The sequence below is a fragment of the Pseudochaenichthys georgianus genome, chromosome 6 (genome assembly GCF_902827115.2).
Source record: "Pseudochaenichthys georgianus chromosome 6, fPseGeo1.2, whole genome shotgun sequence".
Lineage (NCBI taxonomy): Eukaryota > Metazoa > Chordata > Actinopteri > Perciformes > Channichthyidae > Pseudochaenichthys > Pseudochaenichthys georgianus.
In genome coordinates, this window is record NC_047508.1 from 10,102,873 (window position 1) to 10,116,335 (window position 13,463).

The 13,463-nt window shown below is 42.4% G+C and overlaps 1 protein-coding gene across 5 annotated transcripts in view; it reads left to right on the plus strand.

Moving 5' to 3' along the window:
* edc4 (enhancer of mRNA decapping 4) overlaps window positions 1-13,463 on the plus strand; it is a 77,494-nt gene that overhangs the window by 46,912 nt on the left and 17,119 nt on the right. For all 5 annotated transcript variants that reach the window (XM_034084821.1, XM_034084822.1, XM_071203451.1 and 2 more), the window contains exons 27-28: window positions 4,452-4,638; window positions 10,504-10,723. In XM_034084821.1, the coding sequence (XP_033940712.1) occupies window positions 4,452-4,638; window positions 10,504-10,723 (407 nt within the window). The remainder of the gene's footprint in view (window positions 1-4,451; window positions 4,639-10,503; window positions 10,724-13,463) is intronic.

Consider the following 13,463-nt stretch of genomic DNA (forward strand, 5'->3'; position numbering starts at 1 on the left):
AGTACCAGAGTGTAGGAATACTCTGTTAGTAAAAGTACTGCATTCAAAATGTTCCTCAAGTAAAAGTAGAAAAGTATTCTCATCAAAATATAGTGAAAGACAGTAAAAGTAGTCGTTGTGCAGATTGGTCCATTTCAGAATAATATATGATATGTTTTATAATGATTGATCATGAAAGTGTTCTCAATGCTGGTAAAAGTGCAGCTAGTTTGAATGACTTGGTAGACTGCAGGGTAGCTTGTGGATTTACTCCAGGTGGAACTAAAGTCTGATTCAACACTTGATTAGATTTCACATCATTCATCCAGATCTGTGAAGTAACTAAAGGTATTAATACATGTAGTGGAGTCAAAGTACACCATTTACCTCTGAACTGTAGAGGAGAAGAAGAACAAAGTAGCAAAACATTGAAATACTTAAATAAAGTACAAGTATCTCAAAATTGTACCCAAGTATAGTACTTGAGTTTATGAATTTAGTTACTTTACACCAGATGCCATAAAGATAGAAAGACTCAGCCTTGCACAGAGGCATGACAATAGATTTTCAAAATGCTCAACAATGCTGCCAAAATTATAAACTGACTGCTACACAATTAAAATAAATGCTTTTATATATTTCTATTAGATGTCAATCAATCAATCAATGTTTATTTATATAGCCCAATATCACAAATGTTACATTTGTCTCAGTGGTCTTCACAGTTTGTACAGAATATCAGTATGACAATACGACACCCTCTGTCCTTAGACCCTCACATTGTACAAGGAAAAACTTCCGAAGAAAACCCACAGTTTAAAGCAGGGGTCTCCAACACGTCGATCGCGAGCTACCGGTAGCTCGCGGGCAGCTTTTCAGTAGCTCGCCGCTCGATTATCGATTATAGCGTAGTAAGGTTGCTTCTTGATTTTTCGGCCGTGGTCGGACAATAAAGTGTTTTTATTTTAGAATTGTTTCTGTCACACGAATATCAAATTGGTCGGTGACGCAGAGATCAAGGAAGGAACAGACGTGACAGCGGCACAGCGACACCACACACGGAGCAGTCTGCTTTCTCCAGCAGCACCAGTCCAGAACCAACGGCAGAATGACCCGCTCTGAATCAGGCCCTGTCGCTGCGGCTCAGAGACACACGGGAAGGGATTTGTGTTTTTGAAAAACACTCGTTATCGTCATGTCAGGTTTTTGGTGGATTTGATCAAGTCTTGGATTGCAGAGTATGAATGTCCTCTTGCTATTTTCAGTTCATAAATACGTGTGTAAAGTTTGTGAAAGCAGGAGGAAAGCTTCCGCGATCACCGTCTCCTCTCCGTTCCTCCAAACCCCGCCCCCTCCTGAAAATAATGAGTGACAGGCTGATAGTGACCTGATAGAAATTGTATTATTCACGTAATCACTGATTGAGATATAATGAAGCTAATTTAATCTCATACATTCATGGGATTCATGTAACAGTAAGACAGAGAATGTAAGTGTGCACCCACATGCACTATTTTTGTTTTTATAATGCTGTTGTAAATACTCCTGTTGTCTGCTGTGTTCAGACTTAAGTCCTGTGTGTGATGCCTCATTCAAGACATTCAGTGTCCTTTCTTTAACAGAAGACCGTTGCTAGAAGCTGCAGCTAGACTGCAGAAGTATTAGCTTTTTGTTTTTGAGGATGGAAAAATGTCACACACAGATATAGGGAGGCTAGACCTATACAATTGATTTATTATGGTTTATAATTTCATGTCAACAAGAAGAAGAAGAAAAGATGGCTGCACTGTTCAGTGTCAATCCTGTGGAGATGGAGGTTATAAATCTCAAATCATGTTCAGCTGAAGTCTCAGCAAAACTCACAACATTTCTGGAGCCTTAGACCCAGAAAACTATAAGAACATTCACCAAGCAGCACTGAACCTGTCTGCTTTATGTGGCTCTGTGTACAGACCTTTGTGAAGCAGCTTTTTCTGGCATGAATGAAATCTAAATACAGAACAAGACCGACTGATGAACATTAAATGAGTCCATTAGAGTGAACCTAAGTGGGTCCAGCAGACACCTCTATGGTGGACTCCATGCAGCGCCATTCATCTCACTGACTGTAAAAAAGAGTGAATGCACTTATTTTACACACGTGCCATAAGATGCTTGCAAGGTGGTGATTAAGGTGATGTATTTACTATGTGGGCCATACTAAGAAGTGAAAACATTGTAATTTGCTCTTGGACATTTATGTAAATCTTCTACTTACTATGTTGTCCATATTAATATGTGAGAAATTGTCGTTTTCTTGGACCTTGATGTGAAGTTAAGATTTTAGATAAGCTTTAGGTATTGCAATTTCACACAAAAGTAGCTTAATTCAACTGATGAGTGCTATGTGAATAAATGTAAGCGATGCGATGCAAGTAGCTCTTGGCCACTTTCATTTTTTCAAAGTAGCTCTCAGGTGGAGAAAGGTTGGAGACCCCTGGTTTAAAGGGAAAATGGGAGAAACCTCAGGGAGAGCAACAGAGGAGGGATCCCTCTCCCAGGACGGACAGACGTGCAATAGATGCCGTGTGTAAATTGAAAAGATAATACATTTGCAACATAGGTAGTCCAAATGTTTGGAAATGCATGTGTGTATAATAGGAAGATGAATCTACGAGGATATCCATCCAAGACCGATGATCCAGGACCACAGCCACGACTCGCGAGATGTGACTCTTTAGCGTTTCTGTTATTATTGACACTGCTGCTTTAGTTGCTTTGACTGCTAAAATCCTCTGTTATTCCTCATTTTAAAGCCGATATTCCGTGGGGTCGGGGGGCTCGGGTCCTTGTCACCTTTTCCATACCTGATGAGTTTGCATCCCTGATAATACTTAGTAAGGAAGCCATAATATTTTTGACTCATGGCTGAAGTTAAGTTTCTCCAGCTCTCCCCAGGTTGGCAAAAAAATGCATCTCAAAATGCATCAGATTGATGCTTTAAAATATGGAATATTCAACATTTTCTTCCGGGGGAGCATGCCCCCGGACCCCCTAGAGGGATAATATCCTTCTCACCCTTTTCACCCCTGACCCGTTTTCATGCCTGGAGTGGAGCCTCGCAGTTTTTCAGGTTGATATGTGAAGCTCATTAGCTAGCCAACATGTATCTAGCAAATGTTTAGCAAAATATCAGAAGTGAGGCTACTAGACTAACGTTAGGTCTACTGTAATAGCCTCACTTTTAATAGTTTGCAAAACATTAGCTAGCACTAGTGTTTTGCAGTTGCTAGCAGCTTATTGGGATTTTATGCTAGATAGACAGATATAATAAATGTCAGAGTTGCCGTTAGCCGGCAAATCTAAATCTCTTCGGTCAAAATAATTTCCCTTTAGCGCAATACCGCTTCAGTTGCGCCACTTAGTGACGGACAAGAAGAGTATGTGACAGACAAGAATAGTCAATTCTAATGTCTAACACTTAAAGGTGGGGTAGGTAAGTTTGAGAAACCGGCTCGAGATACACTTTTTGTTATATTCCATGGAATGCTCTTAACATCCCGATAGCAATGAATATCTTAAGTGCTTTGACAAAAAATCCATTAAAAAATGTCATCTGTGGAAGCCGTAGTGCTGTAAAAAGCACGACCAATCATTTTAGCCCACCCGGCTAAAATAACTGGATGGCCTACCTGCCTGTCAGCCTTCCATCTGTGCACAAACTTATCTCGTGCCCTCATTGGTCATGTGCGCATTTGTGTGTGTTGGAGGAGGGGCTCTGTAAGGAAGTGTCAGATTTTTTCCGGTTGTGTATTTTCAAATTCTAGCGCACTCGAGCTGGTTTCTCCAAAATTACATACCCCACCTTTAATATGGAGAAAGAGATGTCCTGTATGGGTTGATTGTGCGTTGATCTGTTGGTAATGCCTCGGGGTTCCGGTGGGCATGTAAACAAATGCATAATGCTGCGCTATACTTTGTGGCCTCATCCAGTTGCATAGCGACACTTATTGTTTAGGTGTCTTTTAATAAGCAGGTAGTCATATCATTAGCTAGAACTAGCTGGATCTGATCGATATGGACATAAACGCGAGTGAAATCTAATCTGACGGAAGAGAGAGATCAGCTGCTGCTGACGAGTCGACACGCAGCTCTGCATGATCACATGCAGTGGTGAGCGGACAAAACACACACTTCAGGTTAGAATATCACACGTAGCTATTTTAATTACCTCTCAAACTACCTAAACTAGTTATAGATATGTTTAGTTTTACTGTCGGGTCACTCATTACTGGATCCGCGAGCTGCATGATACTGGCATAATAGATTGCCCGATCGGGCAACCAGCAGGTGAGGCTTCATTGCCCGAGCTAAATACTAGATGGCCCCGGGCCATCGGGCAGTCCTTAATGTCGAGCCCTGTGTAGTGTTTGGGTTTATTTGTTTACGTGTCTGCGTGAGGACTAATTTGCTTTTGTTTTTCATCTCTGTAGACATCCAGCAGCTCGAGAGCCATATGAAGAACAGGCTGCAGAGAGAGCTGGAGGCACGTGAGCCCGTGGTAGGCCAGCTCCAGCAGATGATCGAAAGCTTCCAAAGCTCCACCGATCAGCTGGCCAATAACATCACAGCAAACGTCCGGGCAGAGGTCCAGCACCAGATCCAGATGATGGTGGGAAAGTACGTATCCTCGCTCTCTTTCATCAACCACACTAAGTGCTGATGGTGATCAGAAAGCTTTTATATGGAGCAAATTTCCTGCCAAAACTCCACAAACAAACTAAACAAGTTTTACAAATGCCTCATGCAAATACAAAACACCATCTACAACCTAATGCATTTAGTTTTGCAAATAAAAAACGCATTACATTTTTTTAATAAATCATGTTTCAGAGACAAATTCAGCTTAGGTTTTACAAGTACACACATCTATTTTCTACGAGTACAAAAAAAATCACGTGACTTTTGGCAGGAATATTCCGCCTTGGTTGTGCTGAGAATTTTCTCACTAATGTCCTGAGTTATTCTCTACAGAAGCAGGGGGCGCTACCAAGTCCATTTAAACGGAGGAGGGTTGAGCAGAGCAAGTAACAGCCCCTGCCAGCGAGCATCATAAGGGCTTCCTCAACACAAAGCATTTGGATTTTTCCGAAATTTGCAGAAAATAAGATTTGCGACAAATACACATTTATGATACCTACACATTTTGTTCAGCAGGATAATCCCCTCCATTTTTTAAGCATAAATTACATTACATTACATTGCATTTAGCTGACGCTTTTATCCAAAGCGACTTACAATAAGTACATTCGACCAGGAAGACACAACCTTGAAGAAAACAGAATCATATAAGTACATCAGATTTCATAGAGCCAAGCATTTCAAGTGCTACTCAACTGGCTATAGATAAGCCAGTCCTTTATTAGTATATAAGTGCTCTGTTAGCAGTTCTTTGTTAGTAATTCTATCACTCGAAGTGGAGTCGAAAGAGATGAGTTTTCAGTCTGCGCTGGAAGGTGTGCAAGCTTTCTGCTGTCCTGATGTCAATGGGGAGCTCATTCCACCATTTTGGAGCCAGGATAGCAAACCCACGTGTTTTTGCTGATGGGAACTTGGGTCCCCCTCGCAGCGAGGGTGCAGCGAGTCGTTTGGCTGATGCAGAGCATAGTGCACGCGCTGGGGTGTACAGTTTAACCATGTCCTGGATGTAGGAAGGGCCAGATCCATTCGCAGCATGGTACGCAAGTACCAGTGTCTTGAAGTGAATTCTAGCAGTTACCGGAAGCCAGTGAAGGGAGCGGAGGAGCGCGGTGTGGGAACATTTAGGAAGGTTGAAGACCAGACGAGCCGCTGCATTCTGGATGAGCTGCAGAGGTCGGATCGCACATGCAGGTAGACCAGCCAGGAGGGAGTTGCAGTAGTCTAGGCGTGAGATGACGAGAGCCTGGACCAGAAGCTGCGTCGCTTTCTGGGTCAGCTGTGGACGTATCCTCCTGATGTTGTAACGCGTGTATCTGCAGCAGCGGGTTGTAGCAGCGATGTTTGCAGTGAAGGACAGGTTGTTATCTAGGGTCACACCCAGATTCCTTGCAGTCTGAGTCGGGGAAACAACAGAGGTGCCGATGTTGATAGTCAGGTCAAGAGTGGGACAATCTTTTCCCGGAAGGAAAAGCAGTTCAGTCTTGTCAAGGTTGAGCTTGAAGTGATGAGCGGACATCCACTGAGAGATGTCAGCTAAACAAGCAGAGATGCGTGCGACGACCTGGGTCTCTGAGCGGGGAAAGGACAGAATTAATTGGGTGTCGTCAGCGTAGCAGTGGTTATCTGCTGGTGGATTACCTGAGAGATATAAGGCTTGTTTGAGACAAGCCAGACCTGCGCAGTTGCGATCAACGTCTTGCTAGTGTGTTGCATGATGGTTAGTCATTTTGTCCGACTTGCTCTGGAGGCCCGCCCACATGAAACGTTGAAATCTCGCGGGACAAAGACGCCCGCAGCCTTGAGAGCGAGGCGCGGCGAGGCGGCGCAGTTCCTCTCCACGGGCTGCGTAAGCAAAATGCTTGATGGGAAACGACTCGCTGGTATCTCGAGCTGAGCGCTCATTGGTGGTTTTTACCCCGTGCTGCTGATGAAACTCTCCAATTGGCTCGGCAAAAGTTTGTTGTTGTTTTGTGTCAGTTTTAAGTCGCCACATCATTCCCATTTTTCATCATTGTTCCACAATGTTTATCATCATGAAATTAATATCTATATATTTTATACTATACTTGCACTGCTTACCGTTTTCATAGTTTATATATCTTAGCATATTCATACACACTGTTCATACTGCTCACAGGTTGATATCTAGTGTATTCATACCCCTCACTGTTTATTCATCATTCAATTCATTCTATATTTTATTCTGTCTATTGTGTACATTACTTTTCACTTTACAGCTTGTTGTACCTGGTTAGAAGCTAAACTGCATTTCGTTGTCTCAGTACCTGTAATATGTGCAATAACAATAAAGTTGAATCTAATCTTGAGCAGGAACAAATGTATTTACTTAGTACATATTAGGGCTGTCCCGAATACCATTTTTCGGGCTCCGGATATTCGGTAGTAATCAGCAGCGAATATTCGAATATTCGGTGCGGAGAGATTTGTATTTATTTTTTAGTAAAAAAATTTCTTTTCCCAAAAGGTTTCATAACACGCTCCGAATCCGAGACACCTGACAACACGCTGTTAAGCAGAAGCGCAGAAAGAGCATACTATTACGATTTATATGTATTTATTGTCTCAGTACTCGCAAACATTAAAACTAAATGTGTCCTCTGCATTTAACCCAGCGCAGCACCCGGGGACCAAATCTGGTTCCACATTCCGTCTATAACATTTTACAACCTGAACAGTCAAACAAAGATACAAAACACATATTGTGCTGCCAGCTTCATGTTGCTGGCATTGTCGTGGACAACGGCTACTCGCTTATAATTCGGAATGGCAAAGGCGTCCGCCACTTCTCCAAGCTGTTCTGAAATATTTACTCTCGTATGGTTTACTTCCATTACTTTGGTTTCCAAAACAAAGTTACAGAGTTTCCACTCCCGAGTTATGAAATGACAGGTGACAGCCATATACGCCTCCATACGCACCGAGGTGGTCCAAATGTCCGTTGTAAAATTTACGGCAGTTGAGTTTTCAATCTGAGTTACAATTTGGTGTCGGTGATCGCTGTACTTCAGAGACATGGCATCTAAAATACTGGAGCGTTTGGGGACAGTGTAGCCGGGCTCCATCTTCTTCATTAATTTTCTGAAGCCTTCGCCTTCGACTATGTAAACGGGTCTCATATCCATAGCGATGAAATCTACTATGGCATCTGTTATCTCTATCTTTCTTTTCTCCGTTATCGTTTTTTGGAACTGTAGGGTCTGCTGTATTGTTGAGGATGTTGATGGCTGGGATGCGTGGGGATGCACCTATGGACACAATGTATTATTAGGCTGAGCTACTCAACTTTATGCCAATAATTGCCTTAGCCCCAGATGTTCCCACATTACTCCTATTATTTTCACTATTCTGATAAAATTAAAAAACTAATATAAAAAAACAATTCGGTTGCTTGCTTGCAACTATTTTCCAAGCAAAGTAAGTGCACGTTTTTATCATGTTTAACGTTACTGTTTAAACGGCGGATAAAGCAGCTTCATCATGGCAACTTCACAACAGCTAAGCTAAGCTAGGCTACTACTTACAGCATCCAGGTGACTTTTCAGAGTTGTTGTGCCACCGTGGTAGGCCAGTTTCTTATCACATATTTGGCACACTGCCTTCTTTTTACCGTCGTCCAATTTAAAATGGTCCCACACAGCTGAAGTCTTCGGCATTTTATGGGTGAAACGAGGTGAAGCGTGTCGTTTGCGTTCGTGAACGCAATGTCAGGAGCACAGGCTGAGATTGTATATATTTCCGCATTTTAACAGTGCAATTCAAACGTATAAATATAGTATAAGAATATGGCAATTCGCCATTATTAATAGCATACATTTAGAAAAATATATTAATTCTTTTGAAAAAATATTTTATTTTTAAAAAAAATATTTTTTTGTTTGAAAAAAAATAAAAAAACGAATATCCGAATAATGAAATTGAAACCCGAATAGTTGGCCAACGAACGAATAGTCGAATATTCGGGTACAGCCCTAGTACATATCTGACATTAACGATTAAACACATGTGTGCATTCTTTATAAATGCAAACCGAGTCAAGCCGACTCCGGAGGTGGCGGTATGCACCTTTAAAGTTGTTTGCAATCCGCCAAAAAACCGAGAGAAGAAGAAGACGAAGCCGACTCCGAGCTGTCCGACTTCAGGCCAGCTTTTTGAGACCTCCCTCGGCTGCGATCGGCTATTCTCGTCTACTTTCGAGGCGAGCCGCAACGCGTCTCCGCGGAAAATAAACAGAAGGACAACCATGCTCCGGGGTCTTCTTCGCTGCTTTTGGTGTATTTTGTGGCGGCAGCAGCGCCACTTACAGGCCTGGCATATGTACTACAGCGTTTCCACCCTTTCGAGCGGTCTAGTGTGAACGGACACGTTAATGAATCGAATGCGTGTGAACGGAAGACTTTTTTGCGTTTGCGTTTTACTGTATGCGTCCTCGTGGGGCCGGGGTCTAAGCCAAACTATATCAGGTCACAGAGATCTGCTATTTTAAAGTAAGGTCAACACATATCGACCCTAAATATAGTCTATATTAAGAACGAGAAAAGTCTTAACATATATATCGTTTTTTGTAAACGTATGACAAATGTGTGAGGGTGATGACGTCAGAGCATCGTTCTATGTGCCGGCCTTAGCCCCGGACAGCCCCAGCCCAATTTAACCCCTGGGTATTTGTGAGGGAGCTCCTATATGGCATTACCCCGCTGAAGCTCACCAAAGTTTAATATATTTCATAGTTCAAAGTTTTGTCAATTGTTTTGTTTATTGGTCAAATACTGGTTTCTAATGGTTTCTGAGGAGTTTTACTGGAATGAAAGAGCACAGAGTACAGAAGCAGCATACTGCATTAAACCTGACCTTCACAGAGAGGTTGAAGTTCATGTGGAGAGGAGGCTTCAGTAGTCTGTCTGCACTCTGGTTATGCATCAAGTGCCTCTGCCAGCAGCCTTGGCCTTAGTCAATGCCTGTCGGGCAGGTGCATAATGGGCTGGAGAGTAGAAACAAGCAAGGCTTAATCCTCGGGCTAATGTAAGAACATACATTCGATCGAGTCTCTTGTTCCCTCCACAATTATTTTCGAAGCCTCTAGAGTTTATAGATTCGTTGGGGCGGAGCAGAGAAGTTGGCCAAGAAAAACTTTGAAAATCTTGAAAAGGAAATGTAGGGCCAGACTTCCATTTAAAGGGGACCTATCATGCAAAATGCACTTTTGTACATCTTTTATACATGAATATGTGTCCCCGGTGTGTCAGGGAACTCACCAAGTGTCAGAAAACACAACCCTCTCTCTTTTCCTCCGTACCCAAATCTCTAAAAACGGGGCTGCAATGGATCTGATACAGACTGATACAGGTTTGAAATATCTCTGACGTCAGAAACAAGGAGCTCCGCCTATATGGGCAACTTTCCACCTATCAGGGGAATGGGGGGTTGCCTTGGCATGGTAACAGCATGGTAACATGAAGCTCGTGCCTCGTGGTCAGCTGCTGCTCATTTGACACAGAATCAGCCCTTGTGAAGACAGGGCTGGAATAGAGCGAAATGAGGCATGGCTAAAATGCATGATTTGTTTGGTATTTTGAAAAAAAAACTTCACAGACGTGTTTTATATAGGTATGGCCCTACAATATATTATTCAAATATAGCATGATAGGTCCACTTTAAGTCGGAGATTAAAAGTCATAGCTTATATCAAACTCCAACAAAGAAAACTGACAACAAGTGTCCAAAAAGTTGTTTCTTGACAGCTACAGTGCAGGGCAGTGGTTTAAAATACATGCAGCTTGGAGGGTAACCTTTTTCCTCATGTTTTCTCTTTCTTTTCTTCCCCAGTTTGCAGGAGACTATTCTTAGCCATGTGCAGCGAATCGTCAAGGGTGAGGTGACCATGGCGATGAAGGAGCAGCAGGCGGTGGTCACCTCCAGCATCATGCAGGCGATGAGGTCAGCGGCTGGCACCCCCGTTCCCACAGCGCACCACGACTACCAGACGCAGCAGGCCAACATCCTGCAGCTGCTCCAGCAGGGCCAGCTCAACCAGGCCTTTCAGCAGGTAACACGCACGCACGCGCGCGCACACACACACACACACACACACACACACACACACACACACACACACACACACACACACACACACCGACCGATATAACCAGGAGCTGTAGCTATAGCAGCCTCTGCAGCTGAACTGTATGTACTCGCTGTTTTCTAATACTGTGCACTGATTCCTATATATGGTCACACACAAAAGGCCCCCTGGACTACAAGGCCCAGAATGCCAATATATTGCTACTACTTCACACTGTCGATCTTCCAGATGTGATGCTGACACTCATTCTTGGGATTCTCCTATCTGGACTATGGCTGAAATAGTTTGTGTAGACGCAAGGTAGCAGGGTTTCCGCTAGGATTTTTTCTCGCGGGTCAAATGTCCGGAAAGAATTTATTTTACCAGACAAATTTGAAAGTTACCGGTCATGTTTCAATAATAACAATAAGAGTTGTGTGGCAGAGTTTTCGTTAGCAGGTAATTACCGGACTAGGACCGGATATGCTGATGTTTAAAACTCAGTTAATGGGAGTCATTTTTATATTGCTTCAGTTTATAATCGTATCAGATCGAAAAGTTCAGATTCATTTTTCAATAAATTATTCCACAAACAACATAATTATTTCATTCAAACAAACTATTTATAGTAGATAAAGTACATTATTCAAGAGTTTATATTAACTTTGGATAATAACACGGGAGAAACGGATGCTCTCTTTTCCCCTCCCTCTCCCTCACTCTCTCTCTCCAGACAGCCCGTCAGTTTCTCATGCAGCTCGCTAAACAGTGGGCGGGGCTTCAGGTGCAGAGCTGAGTGTCTCAGCAGCAGCTGATCTGATCTCTCTCTCGCGTCCGGTTACACTTCACTCGTGTTTATGTCCATATCGATCAGATCCAGCTCTCCTGATCGGCCGTTATAGAGAGTGCCGATCAAACTATTAACAGTGAATATCGGCCGATAAGCATCCCTAATTATTACTGGACATTTTGACCGGCAGGTTTTTAATTTACCGGTTTTTAATAAATGTTACCAGCTAAAAACCGGTAATTACCGGCTAACGGAAACCCTGGAAGGTAGATGTGTCTGTTGTGTGAGAGATCAGAAAATCTGTGTATAAATGTGTAATCAGTAAATGTGTATATTAGGGCTGTACCCGAATATTTGTTCATTGGAGTACTATTCGGGTTTCAATTTCGTGATTCGGATATTCGTTGTTTCCCCTGTTTTTTTTGCACTGCGGTTGCCGAATTGAATTTATTGAAATCTCCAATACCAACGTAAGAGCTTGTGCCTCTTCAGGGGGTGCTAACACTTAACCATAAACTTTATCGTTTACTTTCTCCGTCTTTTATATGTAGGTATGACTTTTCTCTGTCAAGTTGTTTCCATAGCAACAACAACTTCCTGTCAACAGCGCTAACTCTCCTCCAAAGTAAAAGCATGTCCATACAAAATAGGAAGCCAAGCCAAATTACACTTAAGACGCATACAACTGCAACGAAAGTAACAAACACAATGCAATATCCTTTTCAATTTCAAAGAACACAAATTGGTTTATATACATCAGGGATGGGCAAACGCAGACCGCATGCAGCCCCCACCTCCTCTTTTTGCGGCCCTCAGATTAATTTATAAACAACGTAATTAAATTTGTTTTACTTGTAGTACTGATACCGTCCGTCCTAGTTACGTCCGTCCTAGTTACGTCGAGAGCTGCATACATGATTTCAAATACCGCAAAAATAATCTGACGCATTTGTGTGTATTTTGTTTGTTTCCCGGGGAAACCCTCACAAGAAACACCGGCTGTTGTTATGCCTGCTGTGACGTTAAATTGCCTCTTGTAATTATGCCGTTACAAGCTTAAAAGTTGTTTTTATCATCTGAATTTGGCGAAACAAGTTTAGTTTTCTTAAAACCAAGACTTTGTTTATTTGAAATCGGATGAAAACAAACTGTCACGGACCCTTCCGTGTTATTTATGATTACTACGCTTTTCATTCATAATTTCAGCGTGAGGGAGGGGGAGTGGTGCTGAGGAACAGCAGAGTGCGGGCTGATGGGTGTCTGTGTTGACATTCCCCTTATTGTGGAATAAGGGGAATGCAGAGACAGGCTACAAGTGTTTTAGGTTCAAGTTAGACAACTAATGTCTGGGTTAGTGTTCATGACTTCATGTGTATGTCATCTTAATTGTTAATCTCAATACACACTAGGGCTGCACGATATTGATATTTTGTTCTCCCCCCCCCCCCCCCCCCCCCTGCGGTATAAATTGCGTTTTTTTTTTAACCTGTTAAGCCCCAAAGTCCCGGCGGGTAGGCTACTTTACTTTTTTTTTTCACGACACTGTCTCAGGGGATCTTAATATTTAAGAACCTATTAATGTGTTATACCAGATTAACGGAAATAATCTCAGCTAACTGACTTACCAAAACAAAACACAAGTCTCATAAGAAGCATCTAAATGACCCCTGAGCGAAAAATGAATAAAACCGCACGTCCCTGCGGTGTGAATATCGCGCATATCGCGGTTATCGCCATGACACGGTATATCGTTCAGCCCTAATACACACACATTTTTTAAATACTTTTATTCCACTGTTTAATAACTTGTTCAATACAAACATGCCACTTGTAAAAATGAAATAACATTTCTGTGAACTGATATTTGTTTAGTGAGCTTATTAGAGGATGTTCCCATTTTTTGGGGATGTTCCCTTTGATTGTAAAATGTCAATG